This window comes from Nycticebus coucang, chromosome 1 (assembly GCF_027406575.1).
Source record: "Nycticebus coucang isolate mNycCou1 chromosome 1, mNycCou1.pri, whole genome shotgun sequence".
NCBI classification, from domain to species: domain Eukaryota; kingdom Metazoa; phylum Chordata; class Mammalia; order Primates; family Lorisidae; genus Nycticebus; species Nycticebus coucang.
Genome location: NC_069780.1, coordinates 22,185,934 through 22,213,591, shown reverse-complemented (window position 1 = coordinate 22,213,591; position 27,658 = coordinate 22,185,934). Strand labels below are relative to the sequence as shown.

Here is a 27,658-nt window from a genome sequence, read left to right as displayed (position 1 = left end):
AAGAGAGTGGAGGCTGCTGGCAGACGATGCCCATACTCGAAAGGCCTCACGTAAGAAGATCTGAGTTAGTGGCTGCCAACCAATATCAAAAACCCTTGAGAGAATACGACACAGAAGGGACATGTTGAATTTGAGCAACAGGAACATAATTTTAAGCTTTTAAAAAATACCCCAACCATGGCCCACCTGGGCCTCTGTATGAGCGGCCCTGCAATCCATGACCAGTGACCCGTGACCCGCACCCCCGGGGCCTCCACATGCAATGACCAGGAACCCCGGGAGCCACACAACCCTGCATCCTCCCACCCAGTACCCTCCCTGTCTCCACACCAAACTGCTTGTCTGGCCAGGGACTCTGGTAGCTGTGCTCTCCAGAGCCCTCCCTGTCTCTGCCCTTCTCCTAGCCAGAGACTGCTGGAGCCTTGGGCTCTATGTGCCAAAATCACCGTGCGGCAGGCACTCCCAGAACTGGGTGCACCTTCCCCAGCCCTGTTACTGGATCCGGGTGTGTCACACTCCGGAGCTGCTCCCACAACCAGAACTCCCTGGCTGGGACATCCCCAGAGGAGCTGCACAGGGTCACTCTCTACAAAGATCCAGCAACAATACAGTGATCGTTCTGGGGGCTAATCTTGGAGAGACACCTCCCCAACTCTGAGGACGGCCAGAGGCAACGGTGAAAAACAATCACGAGGTAAAATCAACAGAAAAACTCTGGCAATATGAATAATCAGAGTAGATCAACTCCCCCAAGGATCAATGGGGCAGACACAGCACAAGATCCCATGCACAAACAAATAGCTGAGATGTCAGAAATCAAATTCAGAATCTGGATATCAAATAAGATCGAATTAGAATTCCAAGCAGTGACCCAAAAGATATCTCAAGAATTCAACGATTTCAAAGACCAAATGAACAAAGACTTTGACACATTGAGACAAGAAGTTGCAGCCCTCAAAGATCTGAGAAATATAATAGAATCCCTCGGTAACAGAATGGAGCAAGCAGAAGAAAGGATTTCTGACATTGAAGACAAAGCTTTCGAAGGCTCCCAAACTCTCAAAGAGGAAGAGAAATGGAGGGCCAAAACAGATCACTCTCTCAGAAAGCTCTGGGATAATTTGAAGAAAACTAATATTCGTCTTATAGGGATCCCCGAAAGCGACGAAGTGGCTTCACAAGGCACAGAGTCTCTTCTTCATGAGATTATGAAGGAGAACTTTCCAAACATGTCAAGAGATTCTGAAATTCAGATACCAGACAGTTTCAGAACTCCAGCACGACTCAACCCAAATAAGACATCCCCCAGACACATCATAATCAATTTCACTAAAGTTAATATGAAGGAGAAAATTCTGAAAGCAGCCAGACGAAAGAAAACCATCACCTACAAGGGCAAGAATATTAGAATAACTACAGATCTCTCTGCTGAAAGCTTTCAAGCTAGAACAGGATGGTCATTGACTTTTAATCTCCTAAAACAAAATAACTTTCAACCCAGGATCCTGTACCCAGCTAAACTGAGTTTCATTTATGATGGAGAAATTAAATACTTTAATGACATTCACATATTGAAGAAATTTGCCATAACTAAACCAGCTCTCCAGGATATTCTCAGACCTATCCTCCATAAGGACCAGCATAATCCTCCACCACAAAAGTAAACTTACCCAGAAAATTTTGATCAAATTCTAACTTCCACAGTCGCAAAAGGATTAAAAATGTCCACTGGACTCTCGAAAGGCTTATCAATATTCTGAATTAATGTGAATGGTTTAAATTGTCCTCTAAAGATGCACAGGTTGGCTGACTGGATACAAAAACTCAAGCCAGATATCCACTGCATACAAGAATCTCATCTTACCTTAAAAGACAAATATAGACTCAAGGTGAAGGGATGGTCATCTATACTCCAGGCAAATGGAAAGCAGAAAAAAGCAGGCATTGCAATCCTATTCGCAGATACAATAGGCTTTAAACCAACCAAAATAAGAAAGGATAAAGATGGATACTTCATATTTGTTAAAGATAATACTCAATATGATGAGATTTCAATTATTAATATTTATGCACCCACCAGAATGCACCTCAATTTATAAGAGAACCTCTAACAGACATGAGCAACTTGATTTTCTCCACTTCCATAGTAGTTGAAGATTTTAACACCCCTTTAGCGGTGCTAGATAGATCCTCCAAAAAGTAGCTAAGCAAAGAAATTTTAGATTTAAACTTACCCATTCAACATCTGGACTTAACAGACATCTACAGAACATTTCATCCCAACAAAACTGAATACACATTTTTCTCATCAGCCCACAGAACATACATCAAAATCAACCACATCCTAGGCCATAAATCTAACCTCAGCAAATTTTAAAAAATAGAAATTATTCCTTCCATCTTCTCAGATCATTATGGAATAAAAGTTGAACTCAATAACAACAGGAATCTGCATACTCATACAAAAACATGGAAGCTAAATAACCTTATGCGGAAGGATAGATGGGTTATAGACGAGATTAAGAAGGAAATCACCAAATTTTTGGAACAAAACAACAATGAAGACATGAATTATCAGAACCCATGGATACTGCAAAGGCAGTCCTAAGAGAGAAATTTATAGCACTGCAAGCCTTCGTCAAGAAAACGGAAAGAGGGGAAGTTAATAACTTAATGGGACATCTCAAGCAACTGGAGAAGGAAGAACATTCCAACCCTAAACCCAGCAGAAGAAAAGAAATAACCAAAATTAGAGCAGAATTAAATGAAATTGAAAACAAAAGAATTATACAACAGATCAATAAATCAAAAAGTTGGTTTTTTGAAAAGGTCAATAAAATAGATAAACCTTTGGCTAACCTAACCAGGAAAAAAAGAGTAAAATCTCTAACCTTATCAAACAGAAATGACAAAGATGAAATAACAACAGACTCCTCAGAAATTCAAAAAATCCTTAATGAATATTACAAGAAACTTTATTCTCAGAAATATGAAAATCTGAAGGAAATTGACCAATACTTGGAAGCACGTCACCTTCCAAGACTTAACCAGAATCAAATGGAAATGTGAACAGGCCAATATCAAGTTTTGAAATAGCATCAACCAAACAAAATCTCCCTAAAAAGAAAAGCCCAGGACCACATAGCTTCATGTCAGAATTCTACCAAACCTTTAAAGAGGAACTAGTACCTATATTACTCAACCTTTTCCAAAATGTAGAAAAAGACTACCCAACATGTTCTATGAAGCAAACATTACCCTGATCCCCAAACCAGAAAAGATCCAAAAAGAAAAGAAAATTTAGACCAATATACTAGTGAATATAGATGCAAAAATATTCAACAAGCTCCTAACAAATAGAATCCAGCAACACATCAAACAAATTATATATCATGACCAAGTCAGTTTTATCCCAGGGTCTCAAGGCTGGTTCAATATACGTAAATCTATAAGTATAATTCAGCACATAAACAAAATAAAAAGCAAAGACCATATGATTCTCTCAATTGATGCAGAAAAAGCTTTTGATAATATCCAGCATCCCTTCATGATCAGAACACTTAAGAAAATTGGTATAGAGGGGATATTTCTTTTTTTTTTTCTTTATTGTTGGGGATTCATTGAGGGTACAATAAGCCAGGTTACACTGATTGCAATTGTTAGGTAAAGTCCCTCTTGCAATCATGTCTTGCCCCCAGAGAGTATGACACACACCAAGGCCCCACTCCCCTCCCTCCATTCCTCTTTCTGCTTTTCCTCCCCCCCAATAAACTTAATTGTCATTAATTGTCCTCATATCAAAATTGAGTACATAGGAGTCATGCTTCTCCATTCTTGTGATGCTTTACTAAGAATAATGTCTTCCACTTCCATCTAGGTTAATACGAAGGATGTAAAGTCTCCATTTTTTTTAATGGCTGAATAGTATTCCATGGTATACATATACCACAGCCTGTTAATCCATTCCTGGGTTGGTGGGCATTTAGGCTGTTTCCACATTTTGGCGATTGTAAATTGAGCTGCAATAAACAGTCTAGTACAAGTGTCAGAAGGGATATTTCTTAAACTAATAGAGGCCACCTACAGCAAACCTCCAGCCAATATCATATTGAATGGAGTTAAATTCAAGTCCTTTCCACTTAGATCAGGAACTAGGCAAGGTTGCTCATTGTCTCCATTGCTCTTTAACATTGTAATGGAAGTTTTAGCCATTGCAATTAGGGAAGAAAATGAGATCAAGGGTATCCACATAGGGTCAGAAGAGATCAAACTTTCACTCTTCACAGATGATATGATCGTATATCTGGAAAACACCAGGGATTCTACTACAAAACTTTTAGAAGTGATCAAGGAATACAGCAATGTCTCAGGCTACAAAATCAACACCCATGAATCTGTAGCCTTTATATATACCAACAATAACCAAACCAAAAAACAGTCAAGGACTCTATTCCTTTCACAGTAGTGCCAAAGAAGATGAAATATTTGGGAGTATACCTAACTAAGGTCGTGAAAGATCTCTATAAAGAGAACTATGAAACTTTAAGAAAAGAAATAGCTGAAGATGTTAACAAATGGAAAAACATACCAGGCTCGTGGCTGGGAAGAATCAATATTGTTAAAATGTCTATACTACCCAAAGCAATATATACTTTTAATGCAATTCCCATTAAAGCTCCATTGTCATATTTTGAAGATCTTGAAACAAATAATACTTCATTTTATATGGAACCTTGAATAGCCAAAACATTTCACAGAAATAAAAACAAAGCAGGAGGAATTATGCTACCAGATCTGAGATTGTACTGTAAATCGATAGTGATCAGAACATCATGGTACTAGCACAAAAATAGAGAAGTAGATGTCTGGAACAGAATAGAGAACCAAGAGATGAATCCAGCTACTTACCGTTATTTGATCTTTGACAAGCCAATTAAAAACATTCAGTGGGGAAAAGATTCCCTATTTAACAAATGGTGCTGGGTGAACTTGCTGGCAACCTGTAGAAGATTGAAACTGGACCCACACCTTTCACCATTAACTAAGATAGACTCTCACTGGATTAAAGATTTAAACTTAAGATATGAAACTATAAAAATACTTGAAGAAAGTGCAGGGAAAAATCTTGAAGGAATCAGCCTGGGTGAATATTTTATGAGGAGGACTCCCCAGGCAATTGAAGCAGTATCAAAAATACACTACTGGGACCTGATCAAACTAAAAAGCTTCTGCCCAGCCAAGAACATAGGAAGTAAAGCAAGCAGACAGCCCTCAGAATGGGAGAAAATATTTGCTGGTTATACCTCCGATAAAGGTTTAATAACCAGAATCCACAGAGAACTCAAACGTATAAGCAAGAAAAGAACAAGTGATCCCACCTCATGGTGGGCAAATGACTTGAAGAGAAATTTCTCTGAAGAAGACAGATGCACAATCTACAGACACATGTAAAAAAGCTCATCATCCTTAATCATCAGAGAAATGCAAATAGAAACTACTTTGAGATATCACCTAACTCCAGTAAGAGTAGCCCACATAACAAAATCCCAAAACAAGAGATGTTGGCGTGGATGTGGAGAAAAGGGCACACTTCTACACTGCTGGTGGGAATGCACACTAATACGTTCCTTTTGGAAGGATGTTTGGGGAATCCTTAGAGATCTAAAAATAGACCTGCCATTCGATCCTGTAATTCCTTTATTAGGTATATACCCAGAAGACCAAAATTCACAGTATAACAAAGACATCTGTACCAGAATGTTTATTGCAGCCCAATTCATAATTGCTAAGTCATGGAATAAGCCCAAGTGCCCATCAACCCACGAATGGATTAATAAATTGTGGTACATGTATGCCAGGGAATACTATGCAGCCTTAAAGAAAGACTTTAGGTAGACTTAAAGGTAGACTTTACCTCTTTCATGTTTACATGGATGGAGCTGGAACATATTCTTCTTAGCAAAGTCTCTTAGGAATGGAAGAAAAAGTATCCGATGTATTCAGCCCTATTATGAAGCTAATTTATAGCTTTCACATGAAGGCTATAACCCAACTATAGACAGGAATATGGGGAAAGGGCCAAGGGAGGGGAAGGGAGGAGGAAGGTTAGGGTGGATTGAGGGTAATAGGTGGGGCAACACATACTGTGCATCTTAGAATGGGTACAGGCGAAACTCACTAAATGCAGAATACAAATGTCTACGTACAATAACTAAGAAAATGCTATGAATAACTAAGAAAATGCTACGTCGAACAGATTGATGAGAATATTTAATATTGTACATGAAACCAGCACATTGTACCCCTTGATTGTACTAATGTACACAGCTATGATTTAACAATATTAAAAAAAAGAAGGCTATCATATACTTTGATTTTCTCAGATTAGAATCACAAATTTCACAGTTTACTAAGAATTTGTTTTCATAACCGTGTGCTATACTCTATTGTAAAGTAATATGAAATAATGGGAACAGTCACTTAACCTTATCATTATAATGCCCTCATGCATTATCTTGTATTTCCTAGGTATTTACTATATGTGTTATATTTAAATTAATAAACCAGTGTTAAACTGTTCTCTTAATTTTAAAGGCATTCTTTCAATAAAATAAAATTTTACCACAGTATTCACGGTAGGCTATATTTATAAGCAATTGACAAGATTTCTTTTAGTTTTATTAATATATTAAAAACCAAATAGTTATTAACATTTTAAAATCCTAATGTTTTAATTTTTAATACTGACCCTGTGAGTATGCTAATATAAAAATTGCAATATCATTATTATCATTATCTTCTTAACTGAAAGGGCCATATGGTTCTAAATTGCCATTGGTTGCAGTTTGCAAACATTACTTAGTTTAGGAAAATTGGCCTTTATAGGATGTTTATGCTAAATTTTGTGGTATTTTAATCACAATCTCAAGATACAATTCTAAAAACAAAACACATACACACTCAGTTTTTACAGTATACTAATTTCCAAAGACTAAGTCTTTTTAAGCCTGTAAGGATTTTACATATAAATTGGAAGCATTTTGAATCAGAACTTAATCCACTCAATGTGGGTTCATTAGTTTGTTGGTTTACTGACTATGTTATGCTATAGTCTATTGCAAACAAATACATGTGGTAATTATGCGCTTCCAGAGAGGCAAATGTTTTTGTAGTTTTTCAAGTCTAGCTGAATGACATACAGTTGTCATGAGTTTGTTAGCATATAGTTTTTTATTACAAAGATTTTCATTAGCCAAATCACTTTTCCTAAATACATATTCCTGTACTTGATGATAAGATTTTTTAAAAAATATTTTCTGCGAGGATGAATGTCTAAAGCCTTAGAAAACAGGCTTTTCTAAGGCTGATTCTCCCTCTTGCGCTGGTATGGGAAAAGGTGAGGAAGTAAATATAATGTTGAGTGCATGCTTAGTGTCATGAATGAAATTCTAATTTTTTTTAACATCCGTGAACTCTTTTAATTTTTTTCAAATACCTGATGAAGTAGGTAATCATGATCTGGGGAGCTGAGGCACCTAGGTTTAAGAAACTTGTCCAATGTCATATAGTAGGAGGTAAAAACAGGAGTTGTCTCAAGGAAACACGAAGATAGGAAGGCAGTGGTTTAATTAGATATTTGAATTATAGAATTATACAATATTATAGCTAAAAGAAAAAATTTTAAATAACCTGGCACTCTTTTATTGATCAGGAAGCAAAAATCAAATGAGTTCATTGAACAATTTATTTCTTCCTTTGTCACTAAGGAAATCATTGGCTCCTATTCTGTGCCCTTCTCTTTGACAGGTCACAACTTGGTGTGTATTTGACCCTTCTGGAGTGTGCCAAATAGCAGTGTATCTACAAATCCTAGGCTCTTCATGCCATGTGCTTTCCTTAGTATGATAGTTGCAATCCTATGATGGAACTTCATATTAACTAGTTTGTGTCACTGATATATTCTGAGTTCCATGAAGACAGACACCATGCTGTCTTAGTTGTCTTTGTGATTAGTTAAATAATTCTCGTTCAGTACCCAAACAAGCATTTCTAGAGAACTGTGGATTTTATATAATAAAGGCAGAAACCTACATTTAGGGCAGGCCAAAGTACAGCTTAAACAATGAACGTGAACATTAACTGCTAGAAAACAACCAAAGCAGAGAGAACGAACTGTGTAGCTGTCCCAAATGGATTACTAATTTAAGGTCTCAGAGACAGAGTTGTAAATACAATGAGACTCTATAAATTTTGGCCATCGTCACAAATGAAAGAACAATTTGTGTCCACAGTGCACTGACGGGTCATGCATTGGTCTTTTGTTAAATTTTGACATAAAAAGAAAAGAATTGCAATAAAAATATAGTTTACAAATGAGGGAAATTGATATTAATATATGATAAGATACAGAATTTGAATTTATACTTTATATTACACATTGGAATTTTTCTGCCTTATAATTATAAAAAATTCAAGAAAAGTTTTACCACATTCAAGGGTATTTAGTAAAATTTCAGAAAGACTATATCACCACCAGTTTCCTAAGTTGGAGATGAGAATCCTAAATACCGTATTATGTGCATTATAGTTGACTTATAAGAATGCCTTTTGGGGCGGCACCTGTGGCTTAAAGGAGTAGGGTGCTGGGCCCAAATGCTGGAGGTGGTGGGTTCAAACCCAGCCCCCTGGCCCTCCCAAAAGAGTGCCTTTTGGAGTTAGGGTAAATGCCAAGAGTCCTATTTTTCCAGACATTTTGATTCTAGTTTTGAAGGCTGAGGTCAATTTCCCATATTTTTGGAAACTGAGCCATCATTATTAAAACCCTAATTACATTTTCCTAGATGAAAGGAGAAAATACAGATTTGGGCATATCAAACAGAAACTGAATTTTAAAATTTATATTTTAAACAATATAAATAATGTTATCTATACCACCTGCAGTCCCTTAAACCCAGTACATTAACTTAGATCAATCCTAAGTTACCTTTAGAATAAATTTATCTTGGCAGTATCTGCTCTTATTACTTAATCTGAGGAGAATTTTGATAAGGTATTATAAAAACAAAGTATTAATTAGATGTCAGACAATACAATTTAAAAGGATCTATTGCATCTGCTTTTTCTGTTATTTAAATTTAGATTTTTAAAAATACTTTTTCTTTATGTCTCTAAGAAAACCACTACTGTGTTTTGTTAAATACGGAAATAGTACTTTTAATGAAGGAATGTAATCATGGTGAGTTTGAAGGACTCAGGGAAACGTGGTTTGCACACCTCTGAAACTAGTTCTTTTTTTTTGAGACAGAGTCTCACTTTGTCGCCCTCAGGAGAGTGCTCTGGCATCACAGCTCACAGCAACCTCAAACTCCTGGGCCCAAGTAATTCTCCTTCCTCAGCCTCCCAAGTATCTGGGAGTACAGGTGCCCGTCACAAGGCCTGGCTATTTGTTTTGTTGCAGTTGTTTAGCTAGCTGGGGCTGGATTTAAACCTGCCACCCTCAGTGTACGTGGGGGGCACTGTAACCATTGTGCTATGGGGCCCGAGCCTAGTTCTTGTTTTATAAGCAGAAATCTGACTTGTGCCTCCTGTTCTTTGATTACTTTTATCTCTTTAAAAGTCCAGATGAGCATAAGAAAGCATTTTCTGACCCAAGTCATGAAGAGTTGGTATTCACTTACATAACTTTCAAGGGCACATCACAGGCATATAGTTCATAGAATAATTGCTTAGGAGTTAATTACAGTTCATTGGGAATGTAAATTAATGTCGTTATGTTGTAACATCATTGCATTGTTTCCAGTCATACAAATTACTCCCTCCCCGCTTATTGGAAGAATTTGAACAGTCTCTTTCATCACGAAAGTTCAACTTTTTTTTTCTTTCCTGGTAGAGAATTCTAGTAATAAAGAAAGAAAATGAGCATCTTGTCATTTTTAAATCGGCAAGGGAAATTTTTCAAGTGGCTCTGACAGCTCTCAGAGAGCATGGCGTTCCCTTTTTTAAGGACTGCCAATCATCATTAAGAACAACAGAAATGTTGTCTGAACCAGAATAAAAATACAAAGAGCCCTTTTGAGTTAATACCTGTAAGAACAGAATGTATGAAAGAACTTGTTTTTATAGCTCAGTTAACCTGTCACTGGGAATTACTTTCCCTTTTCCTGTGTTCATTAGGGTAGGTAAACAACAGAGCTAGTCAATACCATTTGTGTTGTAGTCAAATTAAATGCAAAATATTGACAACATTATAAAGGAACAATTCTAGCTACTGCATTCCAAGACTTGAATCCTTTGGGATTTTGTGAATAGGACATTGGTAAATTTCGTATTTTGATACGAAAATGAATGTCTTTTTTGAGTTATTCTCTTATTCAAAGTTTTAGAGATGCTAGCCCAGCAACAATTTCTTCTGTTGCCTAATTAAATAGAGAGGAATGTCTGACTCTTCTTTTTGTGGAAACCAGAAAGTTGTGATTCTCTGTACCAGTGCCATGAATCTGGCAGTAGGAAGAACTCTTCATTTTCTCCCCAGAATTGTCCCGGGATCTCAAAATCAGTGGTTTGCCTCTCCTGTTAACTCCTGCGCATCAGCTTTGAGTTGTTTTCAATCTAATAGTCCTAAAGGCCTTGTTTCTATTCATCACTAGCAGCTGTGGAGTTATTTGATCCTTAGGAAGAGTATCAAAGGAATTTTCCTTCTTGACTCTTTTCAATAAATCTGTCTGCTCTTCTCATCAGAAGTGGTTTATTTTGGTCACAATTTGGCTAAGACCTATTGGCATGGTGTGTCAAGCACTCCTGCAAAACCTTTTTTATTTGTCACCATATTCAAAACATGTAGGGTAGTCACGGCACATGGTATACCCAAGAAATGTGTATTAAACCAATTAATAGAGTTATTCCTTATTTTCCTGATTATGTCTTATTTCTTATTAATAAGTGCTTGCTGTTAAATAAACATATATGTTGTTTCAACTTATTTTCCATGACTATAAAATTTATATTTCCTAGCATCAGATGAAAACATCTCTGAAATTTCCTTTTACATATACACAGCAAATGAATTACACAGAATTACATGCCTGAACAGAGGCCCTCCGCAGGCCAGATGATACTAACAGTCATTACCACTAAACAAAACATGAGATCTTCAAAAATCAAACTCTAGTTTTTAAGTATGTTAATTACAAGGAGATCTGTGTAGGCATGAGGATATCACGGGATATAAAATGACAACAAAACTTGTATAAAATTGGGTCTTATTCATGCATTTAACAACCTAATCCGCAAGCTCTAAAGTTCCAGCCAAACAGATGTACCGAGTTTATCTCTATAATGGACCATACTGCTTTTACACAGTTGGATTCCCTGAGCTATTTTTCCAGAATGCTTCAAAGTTACAGCTTTTTTTTTAAAATCAGGATTAGTAAACAACTCACATATATTTAACATTTTTCTGTTTTTAGCTATCCCTGAACTCTTTTTCAGAAATCTGACAACACAGGCAATGACTCCTTATCCCTGTTCAATCTGGTTTACTGGCTCAATAAAGACAGTAACTCTGAAATAACAGTTGTACCTCCTGTTAAAAGGCTGTATTTTTACTGGAAATTAACACTAATTCCAACTCTACTTCCAATACATGGACACTGTCATTGATTGATTCTCATTTTCATTGGGTTTATGGGCCTTTTCTTTCTTTCTTTTCTTTTTAATGTATATCCTCACATTAACAACCAGGTCACAATATTTGAGTTTGTTAGGTAGAGTCCCTCTCGTGGTTGTGTCCTGCACCCCAAAGGTGTGCCATACACCCCTACATTGTGCCCATTCAGTGGGAGCACCCCAAACCTCACCTCATTCCCCCTCCTCCCATCTTGAAATGAGTTTTCCTCCTATGTGGGCATGAATTAGATCGTCTACTGGCTTCATATTAGTATTGAGTACATTGGATATTTGCTTTTCCATTCTTGTGATACTTTACTAAGAAGAATGTGTTTTGGCTCCATCCAGGTTAATACAAAAGATGTAAAGTAATCATCATTTTTTATGGCAGAATAGTATTCCATGGTATACATATACCACAGTTTGTTAATATATTGCTGAGCTGATAAGCATTTAGGTTATTTCTGCATCTTGGTGATTAGAAATTGAGCTGTGATAAACAGTCTAGTGCAAATATCTTTATGATAAAATGAATTTTTCTTCTGGGTAGATGCCTAGCAGTGGGATTGCAGGATCAAATGGTAGAACTAATTTAGGTTCTTTGAGAATTCTCCATACTTCTTTCCAAGGCTGTATTAGTTTGCAGTCCCACCAACAGTTCAAAAGTGTTCCCCTCTCTGCACACCCACACCAGCATCTGCAACTCTGGGACTTTGTAAGGTGGGCTAATTTTACTGCGGTTAGGTGATACCTCAGGGTGGTTTTGATTTGCATTTCTCTCATGATCAGGGATGATGAGCATTTTTTCCTATGTTTCTTAGCCATTCATCTGTCTTCCTCAGGGAAGGTTCTGTTCATGTCTCTAGCCCAGTGACAGATAGGATTGTTTGCTCTTTTTTTGGTTGATTAATTTGAGTTCTCTATAGATCCTACTTATCAAACCCTTGTCAGATTCATAACATGCAAATATCTTTTCCCATCCTGAGGGTTGTCTATTTGCTTTGATTATTGTGTCTTTATTTTTAATCCGAGCATACAGATGCTGTCAGTGTCTTTTAATGAATTCATCGTTTCATTGTTAGAAAGTAGAAGGATAGCAGCTTTTTAAAGATGTGGTAGTTAATCACACACTATGAATTCTAGCACTATGAATTTGTATAAATGTACAATTAACCTACATGCTATGCAATTCATTTAAGAGAGCAGTTGTGGTAGAAATGTGGGTAACATATTTATAGCTTTTCATATTTGCTACATGTTTATAGAACTAGAAAAGCATGCTAACCATATGGGTAATTTTATTTATTTATTTTTTCTTGGGTGTGCTCTAAAACTGATTGAAATTTGGTCACTTGGAGGAGAAATATAGAAAGTCAATCTGTAAACATGCCAGCATCCTTCACGATAAAGCTGGACCAATGGGAACCCTTCTTTATAAGTCTTATCTGTTAGAAAGTAAGCCTCTCTTCTTATGAAATACACTTCAGTATGGACATAACCAATAACCTCCTTTTTGGTTTAATAACTTCAGATCATTGGGGGACAATTTTGGTGATGTTTTAATTTTAGGTGGAAAACTAATAAGTATGACATTGTAGTTAACTTCTGTCGGGGTCATCACCAGGGACCCCTGACCTTGTTGAGAGTTGGACAGGGGAAATGTGGCTCAGAAAAATACAATATTTACACAGCTTCAGACATAGTCTCAGAACGCCTGGAGAAAGGTGTCCATTGTCTGCTGCTGAGGGACAGACGGGGATAGTGCTGCCATTCCCTGGCTTCTTCAGAGGATTTTACTGATTTCCAAAAAAAGTGCATATGCAAAATGCAAAAAAGCCAAAAGACAGGGTTAGAAGAATCCCAAGTCAGCAGGAAGATTGCATAGAGGGAAAGACTGGGGAAACTGAAACACAGAGTAGGGAGGTAACAAATAGCTGATGGTGCATTTAGAAAGGTGGGGGGAACCCAGTTTCATCCCACAGGGGAAGCAAGCCAGGTTCCCTAATTGAACTGCAGATGAGGAGTGCAAAGGATTCTGCGTCACGTGCCCCACCTGCTGACTCTTGGTGCACAGGGATGGTCCATCCTGTCAGGGGCCTCCCGGCTCTTTTCATCTTTCGCAGCCTTGATGAGCGCCCAGGGATGGCGTGTTTGCACTTTCTCCTGGATACCCCTGAATTGAGGCCAGGAACCCCACTGAGAAGTGAACCTATCTACCTCCCACAAACTTCATGTTTGACTTAGTAAAGTATTTAGCCTTAATTCATTCATTTATTTGAGCAGTATGCATGTTTTAAACACCTAATATGCACAAGATACTGAACTGTAGACAAAGAGACTATAAAGATCAAGAGTATACTGGCTGGAATTCAAAGGACTCAGGGACAGGACTCAGGACTCAGGACACATATGAAAAAAAAGGCAACTGGTAGATAAGTACTTATGATACATATATTGAAGAGTATAAAAGATGATTCCCAACCCCAGTGAAGATGTCTTGAAAGAAGGTAGATAAAGGCACGAATTGGAGGATGCCTCGTGAAGGCAGAGAGTAGGAGTGGGGATTAACCAAGCTCGTAATAAAGGCATTTCAGGAGTTGAAAAGAAGAGAAGCAAAGATGGAGAGGCAATAAAGAGTTTTGTCTCATGTTCAGGGAAAAAGGAGTCATTTGGAATAACTGGACAATTAAATGTCAGGTGTGAAAACTGAGGGCATTGGACATGAAGCAGATGGTGAAATACTGTTCATACTCTGATGAACCCAAACTTCTAATTGTGGGCTTTAGAGAGCCAAGGAAATATTTAGAGAACGGTGATTACATATCAGCTTTTCATGACATTGATAATTGGGTATATATAAAAATATGTGGATTATATATTTTCAGGGAGCAAAATGGGAAGGAAAATTGCCTGCTATAAGACTCTTAGATTTCAGAGGTAGACCCAACCTAGGTAATAATCTAGGCTAATCTCTCTGAGTAAGAAGAGATTTCCACTTCTAGAAATATTTTGAAGGTAAATTTGACAGAACTTGATTGTGGTGAGATAAAGGATGAGAAAGATGAAGAAATAAAAAATATTTTCAAAGTTTTTAATGTGAGTCTGGTTAGTTATAATATATCAGCTGAAATAGAGAATACGAGAGGTTAAGCAGATTCAGAGTATAAAATAAATTCAATTTTTGGCATGTTGGATTTGTGGTACCTTTGGTATGTTCAGAAAATGTCTAGTGAACAGCTAGATACACACATCAGGAATTCAAGGCTAGATGATGGACATTGGGACTCTCCAGCATATTAATGGTTGTTGAATCCACGTACAGCGAACTCGAACAAAATAAGCAGCACAATGAAAACAGATGATACCGCCTTCTATTTCTATCAACATTGTTACCTTTCTTCATTTATGGACAATCTTTTCCTCCTCTCCAGCCTAGGACAACCATCATTATAATTGGTTCATCTAATCTCAGTTTCTTGATTGGGTTTGAGGTTCTTTACCAATTGTTAGCTTCAGGAATTCACATCTACCCACCTATAACATGTTCTCCACTGTTAACATTTCAAAATCATTAAGCTTCTGCTGATTACTTTATGAATACAGACTTCTAACTCACTTACACTGATGTTTCCACTGTTGTTTAACCTAATTGAGATCTCTATCATTTCCTCCTACTATTGCTCTATTACTTTCTGCTCTTACCCTCTACTGTATTCTCAGTATTTGTCCTATTTTTTAATTGTTAATGTACCCCAGGATCTACTATTTTAATTATTATCTTGCTAATGATCTAAAATCATTTGTTAGCATTTTTTTCCACAGGCTTAACAATCCACAACCGTGTCCAATCAGTTTTGTTTTATTAATTTAGTGAACACTAAAATGAAACTTACAAAAGTTATTCTATCTAAGAACATCATAATTTTTAACCATTTCCATTCTCATTGAGGTAGGCACATTCAGGGTGTTCCCTGCAAGAGAAACTTATACCATTCCACCGGTTTGTGACTCCTGATCTAGAATGCAAAATTCTTTTCTTTTTGAGGTGCTTTCTATGGAGAAACTGACCACTTTGTACAAGAAAGGTTAAACTTCTATGGAAAAAGAATAATTGGAGAGACCCACATGAAGAAAATCTAAGCTCACCAGCCCATACAGCATCAACTACCACTCATGTGAACGAAGTAAACAAGTCTACAGATGATTTTGGCCTCTGAGTTACCTAGCTGAAACCTCAGACATCGTGGAACAAAGATAAGCCTTTATTTTGCTTCCATAACAAGTTTATTGTTAAATCCAATGAATATCTCTCGTCTTAATTTTACTTGATTCTTTGAAACAGACATTTAACACAGTTGACTAAATCTTTCATCTTTAAAATATAGTCTTAATTATGTGTATATATATATATATACATATATCACTCCATCCTCTGATTTTTACTTGCACCTTTATAGTCATTCCTCATCAGTTTCCAATGAGAACTCCTTTCCTTAAGGTTTTGTCCAAGGCCTTATTTGGGCTACTATTCCTCAATCACAGGTATACAATTGAGAACAACTACTGTGGGTGACCTTGTTCAATTCCATGGCTTTAAAAGTTCCTAAAAGCTAATCTTTCCTACATATATATTTAGTCTAAATGTCTCTTATGTGTCTCTGAAAAATATTATCAAACTACTAAGCAAATATTGGAAATATTCTCATGGATGTTTCAAAGATGCTTCAAACTCAGCATGCACTAGGATGAATGTACCGTCTTTCCAATGATATGTGCTCTTTCTGGTTTCTTATTTCAGTACATGAGATCAATACCCATTAGACATAATTTCCTAATCCAGATATCTAGAATAAATTATTGTTTCTTAATATGAAAATCTAAAATATAGCATCATTCCTTTTTTCTACTTTGGGACTGATCCTCAGAGCACTATAGAGTAAATTGAATTCCACTGGTTACATTTCATCTGGTCCTTCTCTTCACTCCAAATGTCACATTATTTTTGTGAAAGCCACATCAACTGTTTTCCTCCCTTCTTATTGTAGTCTCACTTTTTACACTTCCTTATTTCAATCTATTCTCCACACTGTAACCACAATATTTCTATAGTAAAAATTCAACCGTATCTGTTCCCATTTAATACCTTTAAATGGTTGATCATTTCCTCAAGGATCAATTCAAACTCCTGAGAAAACAAATATATCTTCAACCTCATCTTTATAAGCTCCCTTCTATTTCAACTATCTCATAATTTCTCGTATTTCTTGGTCTGAAATTCTATCCTACCAATTTATGTGTCTTTATCTCCATTCCCTCCATGCCTCTTCTTCCATAAGGTCTTTACACATTTAATTCTGTCTCCATTTATGTGGTACTATTAAAAAATACTTCTTTTCCACATTAATATGTATTGAAATTTCCTACTTCTTTGATACCCCAATAATCTGTGCTTATCCCTATCACAGAACTATAAAGCCATCCCTGCTAAACGAAGTAATTCTTGGTTTACATGTTTTTGTGTCATTAGACTCATGGCTCGAGGAAGCAAAGACTTGCTCGCCGTTGCATACTCAGTGCTTAAAAAGGTTTTAAAATAAACCGTAAAGGTTAAACATGGACAGAATAAATGGTTAATGAACAAAATAAAAGTGCCTGTGACGAAGAGACAGTAATGATCAAATTTAGTCAAAACCCTTGATGTGGAAAGAGAGAGAAAAGCTTCTTGACATGGGTTTATGGGATAGAGTACATGTGAAGGAGCAAGAGGAAGAATCTAGAAAAACCTTTGATTAGTTAAATTAGAAAAGATGAAGTTTAATGGAAGGTCCAACAGTAAGTGGGAATGAAATGTAACATGCTATTCAGAATTGTACATATTAAGATGAAAATATGAGGTCTCCATTGTTAACAGTGTCTTTCCTGTTCAATACTTGTGCTGAGTTTGCACGAGACTATCAATTTCCTTACTATTTCATTCTCTGGTATGGCACTAGTCTCAAATGTAATAAATATTCTATTCTGAAACAGTGAGAAGCAAAGAGTTAATCACACAAGTTTAAAGAGTAGAGCAGATTAGATATTGAATAACAAAGCGAAGACATTCTTTAGAATATAATGAAATTTTAAGTCATTTAAAAAATTATGCTAAAGTAAAAGATAAAACATAAAATTTCTCATCCGAGTTATAAACTATCCAAAGTCTTCTTAATGTTCGTGAATATTTTGAAATAATATCTCTAAACAAAGAACAAGTCCTAACATCTCATATCTGAAAATAGATAAATAGTACCTTGTCTGGCAATACGTATTATAGTCTCATCCCAGGAAGGCTCTTTCTCAGAAAGTCAGGATGTGGGGAGGAAAATCTGATCTCGAGGTTTCTTGTGAACATTACCTTTAACATTCGCTTTTGCCTTTGTTGATGAAATTGAACTTACATCAAAAGGCAGTGAACTATTAGTGCTGGAAACCTGTTGTGTGTGAGGTTTACTAGGACAGAGCAGATAATATTCTTTCCTGAGCATTTTTGTGAAGACCCTTAGAACAATTATTATGTCAGATATGGAACCTTCTTAATTCAATGCATGGCATTTGGAACATCACATTCCCTTTTTTAATACCAGAAAGCATTTTAACTCCTTACCTTGCTGTACAAAAGATCCATACACAAACCACATGGAGTTATAGAGCGTAGTAGATGTCATTGATCCCATCTGTAATCGTGGGGGGTTAAGCCAGTTCAAGAGGTAGACCAGCAGACCCACCAGGAGGACTGTGCCAGCAATGCAAGCCCACAGAGAGAGGTCAAATGGTGCAAGGCAGGCAAACATATCCACTGTTTTCTCAGCCCTTCGTAGTAGCACTCCTACTGAGTAGTCCATGTAACGTGTTGTAAAGTCCACTACATTCTCACGATCTGGAGTGATGGTTAAAGCAGAAATCCCTATGTCAGCTCTCTGAAAAATGGAAAGAGAAAGGAATACATTAACGGTGTGAAAACCAATTTCATTTGTGGCACTGCAACTTGCCTTGAGGGAAAAAATAGATGCTTTAGGCAATATTGTGTCTTTTTATATAAACTGAAAAATCCTGCAAAGAATTCTTGCAGGAGAACTATGTGTGAATTTTGCATTTCTTATGTAAATCCTGGTGTAACAAAGTCAGACAAATTACCTTGCTCATATTATCAGCGCATGCAAGATCAGTTAAGAATATTTTAGACACAGATATTACAGGAAGAAAATTGTCTTTTTTCCTTGGGTCATTTTATCAAAGCCATTATTAGTACAGTAGTAAAGGAAAATTTTATACTAAAGAATTATTTCCGGGAAAATGTTCCACAGATATTTAACACGTTCTTAACATGTAAATTAATAGGTTATTTAAAAACTTCAGTGTGGCATTATACTTTTGGTTAAATTTATCAGCATGAAAATCTAAATTATTAGATTCTAAACATACCAGTTTTTGCTAGGGCTTTTACAGTACCAAGTTTTCTGAGCTTATAATGTCAAATACCAGAAGACTCTACCAAGATTGCATTACATAAATTTCCGAAACATTTTAATAAACAATGAAAGATTAAGGAGACAGCAATCTTCTTGAAGTAATAACCCTTCTCTCCAGTGTGTGTCTTCTTATTTTTCAGTGATAACAGAACTACAGCATATGCTATTTTACTTATTTAAAACAACAACATTGCAATAGAGCATTGAACAAATGACTTTGTATTTAAATTCCGTGATATAATAATACATTTTCTAAATATCCATAAGATGCATCTCTTAAAAAAAATAATGATCCTTGGCTGAGATTAAAGCTAGTAAAAAATTTTTACTACCCAGAAAAATACAAACTCTAGTAAATTTTTTGTTGAACATTTTCTGGTTATTTTTCTTTCTTTTTTATTGTTTTGTGAAAGAACATAGGAACTTGTTTTACTACTTGTTGGGACCAAGAAAAAATGAACAGGTTTAGTGAAATGCTAAACCAGTTTAGACAAATCTGGTCTCTGAGGTAACAAAACTCTTAAAAATATTCTAGCTATAGCTAAGCTCTATGTGTGTTTGTGTGTATCACGTCCATATATATTTGTTGCTATGTCTAGTATTTAGTATTTAAATAATTTTTTATGAAATATTTTCAATAAGCTATGAATTATACCTTTCCTTTCCCTTTTATAGGTTAGAAACTAAAACTTAGAGGGCTTAATAACTTGACTAGTTCTCAGTTAAGTACAGAAGTCAAACATTAAAGCTACATTTTTCTTACTTTGAAGATTTTGCTCAGCACTATTTTACATATTGTAGGATATCATTTATTTTTTGAATAAAGTAGGCAGTCAGAGTAACTGGTTTTAGAAAAACTTTTATCTTAAAGGAGTCTGAAATTTTGCTTTTGAAAAACTGTACCATTTATATTGTAACCAAACCATAATAATATATATACCATGAATCTAGAATTATTAACTGAAAGTATTAAGCTTAATACTATATGAAAATGAATTTGCAGAAAAATTATTATTGCTCGCATAATTCATTTTATATAGCAGGAATACTGGGAATCAGATCTTTTCAAATTGAAAATTCTAACCTGGATTCTTAACTTTCTAGTTCTATCTTTTCTGAGCTTCAATTTATCTATTTGTGAGATGAATGCAACTATTTCGTATCACTGTTATGAGCTGACTCATTTATCTCAATCTTAATGGTGAATAAATAATTCTCCAAGATTCAGTTAGTCTCTCAGAAGATACACTTATTTTTCAGGACATTCAAATACTATGGATCGGTAATTTACTAATTGATCACTAGTGACCCAGAGCATTTAATGACTCAACCAAAGTCTGAAAATTCTGCCTAAGGAAGAACTTACTGAAGAATGTTGACTGAATATTTGTAAAATGTTCATAAATATATTTCTAATAAATAATTAAGTATTCTAGATTTAAGTGATTTTAAATTGAAATGATCATTTTACTAATTTTAATAATAGATACTTGTAAGTGTCATGAATGAATTTGCACTGCTCTTAGGGAAAAGAATAAAACCTTTAACCTGGTCTACATATACCATCTAAAGGCGTCTGGACAGACATCCCAGTCGGCTTTAACACATTTCCACTGCACTGTTCTTTCCAGTGCTTCTTCCTGATGCACAGACTTCGTACTTGCTGTTCCCAATATCTGGATTGACTCTCCTGAAATTTCTTGAAATTAACTCTATTCATACTCACGTATCAGCTCAATTGTCAGTTTCTCAGGGAAGCTATCCATGACCTTCTTGATTAGAACAATAATTCCAATTATTGTTTACATCATCAGAAACCTGCATTCATACCTTTCTAGCCATTATCACAGTTGTAATCTTACATATATTACATATATGTATTATTTCTTCAATAATGTTTCACTCTTTCATCAGACCATAAACTCCATGAAGGCAAGCACTGTGATTTTTCAATGCCTACCACATTGTCTGGCATAGAATTCACGGTCAATAAATACTTATTTCATATATGAATATATAAAGATGTAACCTCTTCTAGAAGTTTCTTACTTAATTCTTGTAAATCTCTTCTCTCTTTTTGTTAGCATTCCCAACAGAGTGGATTTTTGAAAGAGTGAAAAAGTGCCAATATAAAAATTTGCTATGCTTGTTATAGAAATGATGTAAGATTAGTATCCTGAATAATCACTTTAATATTTTAAACACTTTTTGGTTTCACAGTATATTTATGTTATTTGCTATTAGGTAAGGTAATTAAGCATGTCCTACAGTAGTAGGTTTGACATATTATAAAATATTATTATATGTCAAATGTTTATACTCAGAGATTATTTAAACTTTATTCAGTACTAGCACTAAAATTGGAATATAAATAAATATTTTTTCACAACCATCCTAATTATATAGTCATAACATTTTCCTTGAAAGAAGATATAAGATTTGTATCTTCTTAATTCATGAAAAGAAGGGTGGGTAATACAATGGGGCATGACTAATAAATTATATAGTCATTGAAGCTTAAGCTTAGAGAATTTGAGACCTCACATATGATTGATTTTTGTCAACAGTCCATCTTCGCTTCAGAAGATGGTGTATTATCAGGGTATAGTGTTTGACCTATATTCAAAAGGTATATCTTGTTTAATTTATTATTTATATTATTTTTAATATTTTATGTGAAATTTGTTATATTTACTGTGTTTTTCTATGTGGTGTGTGTATTTTTCCCTTTTGGTATTTAGAAAGGTTTGGACTTTTATTATAGAGGCTACTGTAATGTTGCACAACTTTTGTAAGGCCCTTATTCCCTCTTTTTTTCCCCACTTAACTTTTTTGTTCAGTTTTCAATGAAATCTGTGACTTCCACGTATTCTCTAAACTCCATAGCAATATAATGTTTCCCTTTTTCTGTTTTTCCTGCCATTGCTTAATGCTATCTTTTTTTACCTGTTAGAATGTACGATGATTTCATATTGTTATTTAACCCATTAGTTCTTTTGCCAAAGTTTCTCCTGTTATCTTTTTGCTGAAGCTCATTCTCCGGCGTTTCATCAGGAGGGGCTCAACTGTCATGTTTTTCTTGTGTTGCTTGATAAAAGCACTTGTAAGTTTAAAACTGTTTTGTCCTTAGCCATAATGCTTGGCTGCATATAAAATATTTGGCTCACACTTTCTTTTTGTTGAACTTTCTCAAAAGTGCTTCTCTATTCTGCCTTGCTTTGTGAATTGCTCTTGAGAAGTTCCGTAATATTTTAATTTTCTTAGCATTAAAAGTAATTTTATCTTTTTGCCTTGGATTTTTTTTTTTGTCTTTTAAGTCTATAGTTTTTCTGAGATATATCTCAGAGTTTATTGTCCTGGATCAGTTTTTGTAGGAAAACAGGAGGCTCATTCACTAACATATTTAATTTTCCTTTTATTTTCAGCAAGTTTCTTAAGATTGTAGCTTTACATAGTAAATGTTTCATTATGTTGCTATTCTTCTCCATGACTTTGAATTTTTTGCCTATCTCCCATTTTAATCCTTTCACTCTATTTTTTTTACTTCTTTATTTCATTCATAATGGAAAAACTTTGTGAAATGCCTTAATCATTTGGCCTCTTCTTTCCTGAAGGAAATGAAGAAAAGGGGTATAATATTATTAATTTGTTTGTAAACCATATGCATTTTATCATATTTGAAATAACATTTAATTTTTTTCCTATATCTCCTTGAGTCAACTTAATGATGAGATATTTTCCTGGATAATAATTATTTTTAAGATTTTTCAAATTAATTAGCAACTTATTGTTCCACCAGACTATGAAAATTTTCCTTAATTGTGTTGTAAACATTCTTTTTCTTAATATCAGCGTGTTATGTGTTCATTCTCTTAAACTAGACTTTCCAAAGTTTGTTTTTGTTCTCTTTCTTATTCTAATTGATATTAATATGAGGGTAGGCTACAAACCATCAGGTTACATTGTTTGTGTCTATTAGGTAAAGTCCAAGTTGTAGTTGAGCCCTTCACCCAGGAGGTGTGCCGGTACGTTTACATTCTACCCATTGGATGAGAGCTTGCCATTCTCCCTCCCCCACACTTGAGTTGAAGTGTGTTTTTCTCTCTTGTGGGTGTGAAGTTGTTCATCTGCTAGCTTCATATTAGTATTGAGTGCATTGAATACTTGCTTTTCCATTCTTGTGATGCTCTACTAAGGAGAATGTTTCTTCACCTACATCCAGGTAAATACAAAAGATGTAAAGTCTCCATTTTCTTTTACATCTTTTAAAAGAATTGGATTTTTCCCCCCTTTAAGGAGTCTTACGAACTTACGACTTCTAAAATTTAATATATTTTTTTAAATTTTGTTTATGAAGCCGAAGGTTTGGTTCATTATACTTAATTCAAAGTTGAAAGATCTACATATTTCTCTAAGTAAAGTTCTGAGTACAATTGTAGTACTTTCATTATCATTATTTTCTAAAGTTTTATACTTTCAGTTTTTATTTCCTCTTTGTGCTAAGAATACTTCAAAAGAATTTGTTCTTTTTATCCATTTGTTGTTTTTACTTCCAAATGGTTTGAGATTCTTTGTCACTTAAAATGACATTACTCATCTTAGTTTTACGGCATTTTGACCAGGTGAGTTGGCAGGTATTATTTATGTTATATAGGAATTTTGGAGTTTGCAGGGTACATAATATAACATCAATTTTTATAATTAACTCATGGGCCTTCACTATCTGTGGGACACAAATTCATGCATATGTATTAATACTTATGTCCAACTTTATCTCTGTTAGGTATTTAAATTTATAATCCTTCACTCTCTCTCTGCTTACGAGCCTCGTGATCAGCATGATAGATTACATAGAACAGCCACAACATTCTTCCTGTTCTGCCCCTTTGCAATGTGACAGTTCAGCTCTCATCATTTGGTGAACTCTATTTCCCCATCCTTTATCTGGGATTAGCCATCGACTTACTTTGGTGCAGAGGAGAGAAACAACGTGGTACAACAAAGCCTTGGGAGTTTTGCACAATGGCCTTGCCATATATTTTGCTCTTTTAGAAGCCATGGATCACCATGTGAATGGGGCCTAAGTTGTTTGTCTGAGAGTAAAAAACTATATACGAAGTACCACTGAGCCACAATAGAACACTGGCCATAAAGGCTCTGCTTCCTGTGTGGTCATATCCTGCTCATGTCTGCAGTCTTTACCCTTTCCAAATGAGGGCAATTAATGGATTTTTTTTTTAGGGTTATCTGAAAATGCTGCCATTTCTTAGGAGGATGACTCTTTGAAACCTGACAGTTTCTGGTTCATGGAGAGCTCTCTTACTCAGAGTACTGCTTTAAAACTTACTCTATTGTTATATTTCTTTGGTGATATCATTTAAGATCTAAAAAGAGGACGATAAATGTCTGTTTTTTTTTTTGTCAGACAAAAAATCTTTAAATATCTCAAAAAATTTCGATTTCTATAGTGAAATAATTGGTAAAACTGTTTTCCAAACTCCGAAGACACAGGAAAAGAAAAATATTTTAGCTGGGCTTGAACATGTGAAGTCAGTGAATATCATTCTCAGATACTTATAAAGTTATACATTTTTCAAGTTTTAGCCGTTTAAAAGTGTGGGAAAAAGACTTTATAACTTGGCTTCCCAGTGAAATGTGTGAATTTATCAGGTAAGTTAAAGCATGTGAGTTCATTTAACTCGACATGAAAGCTGGGCCAATGTAAAATCAAAATGCAACAAAAAAACTTCCATACCACAAAACAGGCTAATAAATTTATCATTTATAAAATATGGAAAAACAAACCTAAGACAAAAAATAAGTAAGTTTAAACAATAAACCATACAAATAGTATATGCATAGATCCCAGTTTCTAAAGGGTCAAATTATATAAAATCAGGCTATTCTCTTCTTGTAAGTTAAAGAAATATCCAAAGTATCACTGGCTTAGAAGTCAACATGAAAGAAGTTCCTCTGCTGACCGTCCCAGGCTGAAAACTCTTCCAGTGTTAAGAACCAAACTCATTTTCTCTTCTTGCTTAGTGCTTCTCAGTACAGTTTCCAATTCCCATCTGAAGATGATTGCTTGATCTCTAGTTATTCTGTTAACATTCCAGTCAGGAGCAAAGAGACCAGTCAGAATAAGGACAAGAATCTTTCCTTTAAGAACATTTCCCTGAAGCTTCCCATGGCATTTCTGCTTAAATTTTATTGGTTAGGACTTAGTCACATGATTATACTAGTTCAGGAGAGAAGCGGGGAAATGTATACTATGACTTCTGATTTATCCTCAAGCAATACTCATACTGGGACAGTAGTTAGGAGAAAGATTATGTAAACTTAGTGGTGGATATATGTGTATGAAAGAGCATATAGCCGTTATGGGAAATCATCAGAATTGGAGTTAATCGAGATAGTGTCTTGCGCTTGCTCAGGCTGATCTCATAGTCCTGAGCTCAAAAGATCTTCCTGCGTCAGCCTCCCAGAGTGCTAGGATCACAGGTGTGAGCTACTGTGTCTGACCCTATATTTTATTATTATTATTAAATCATAGCTGTGTACATTAATGCATTTATGGGGTACAATGTGCTGATTTTATATGCAATTTGAAATACTTACATCAAACTGGTTAACATAGCCTTCATCGCACTTTCTTAAATATTGTGTTAAGACATTTATACTCTACACTTAGTAGATTTGACATGTACCCTTGTAAAATGCACTGTAAGTGTGGTCTGACCAATTACCCTCCCTCCACACATCCTCCCCTTTCCCTTCCCCCACCCCCTCTTTCCCTTTCATCTTGGGCTATAGTTGGGTTATAGCTTTCATAAGGAAGTGTGGGTGCTTATATATTGGTTTCATAGTAGAGCTGAGTACATGGGATACTTTTTCTTCCATTCTTGAGATACTTTGCTAAGAATAATATGTTCCAGCTCCATCCATGTAAACATAAAAGAGGTAAAGTCTCCATCTTTTTTAAGGCTGCATAATGTTCCATGCTGTATATATACCACAATTGATTAATCCATTCATGGGTCGATGGGCACTTGGGCTTCTTCCATGACTTAGCCATTATGAATTGGGCTGTAATAAACATTCTGGTGCAAATATCTTTGTTATCTTTTTCATACTCTGAATTATAAAACAAACTTGAAGTAGATGCTTCATTTTCATAGTCTTCATGTTTCCAAGTGTTTTTCACACCTCTTTGTCTGCAGATTTCTAAAAACATTCTGTCAATTTACTTGCTCTGCTTACTGATTGCTATTTGGTAGAAATAGGTGTTTTTATACAAATTTAAATTATGGCAGAAAAAAGACTTGATTTCAGGAAGCATGCTGTGTGGAAAAGTCTCCACCATTGTGAAGAAGTCATTGACTTCAAGAGTTTTGTTTGTTTGTGTGTTTGTTTTCTTTTCTATTTTCCATGTCAAGCCATCAGCCAGATCCTCTGACCTTAGTAGCTTAGATTCTAATGCTTTCAGCCTACATATGTGAAGTAAAACTTCATCTATGCTAGCTGTGCCACATCCCTGCATAAGAGGTATCAATATCAAATTTGAGATTCAGAGAAAACAAAAGGCTTCCCTGAGGTTACAGGTAAGAAATTGTGGGTTGGCCTTGTCCCTATGCTATGCCTGGTATATAGCATACACCTATGCTATGCCTGGTAAATCTTTTGTACTCTTTCAGTTTCCGTATAACCAGTATTGATTTTTTGATACGTTTATTTTCTTTTGGAATTTAATTTTTTTAATTGTTACTCTTATTTTTCTGACTTCTGATTTATCTTTAAGCAATACTCATACTGGGACAGTAGTTAGGAGAAAGATTATGCAAACCTAGTGGTGGGTATATGTGTATGAAAGAGCATATAGGCATTATGGGAAATCATAAGAATTGGAGTTGATGGAAAACTACTGGGGGGCTTTACGGAAAGAGTGATATGATCAGACACCTTCAAAGATTCACTTGGGCTTCTCTACTGCAAATAGATTATAGGGAGGAAGAGCTGTAACATGGTGAATAGTTAGGAGGCTGCTGAAGAAGTCCCAAGGAGAGAAAATGGTGGCTTGCAACAGTGGGCCGTGCTGGCGTCGTGAGAAGTGATCAGATTATGGTTATTCCAGGTTAATAGCCAGGCAAATTTGCTCATGCATTGAATGTGAAGTATAGCAGAGACAAATCAAGGTTAACTCAAACTTTTGTAGTGAATAACCCAAATATTGTAGGTTCCACACACTGCAACATGGAAGGCTGTGGCTAGATCAGGATTGGGGAAGGTGGTCAAGTCAGGAATTCACTTTCAAACACATAATGTTTGAGGTACTCGTTAGACTTTTAAGAGAAAATGCTGAGTGAGTAGTAACAAATATGTCTGTAGTTCAGGGGTATGGTCTGGGCTGAAGAAACAAATTTGGAAGTGATTTAATAGATATAATTAATTCCATGAGCTGGATGAGTTCACCAAAAGTCAAAGTACAG

General features: G+C 35.5%; 1 protein-coding gene across 1 annotated transcript in view; it reads right to left on the bottom strand.

The window, feature by feature from the left end:
- Positions 1–27,658, bottom strand: part of GRID2 (glutamate ionotropic receptor delta type subunit 2) — a 1,435,943-nt gene that overhangs the window by 310,220 nt on the left and 1,098,065 nt on the right. The window contains exon 11 of the mRNA XM_053608318.1: positions 18,308–18,620. Coding sequence (XP_053464293.1) covers positions 18,308–18,620 — 313 coding nt within the window. The remainder of the gene's footprint in view (positions 1–18,307; positions 18,621–27,658) is intronic.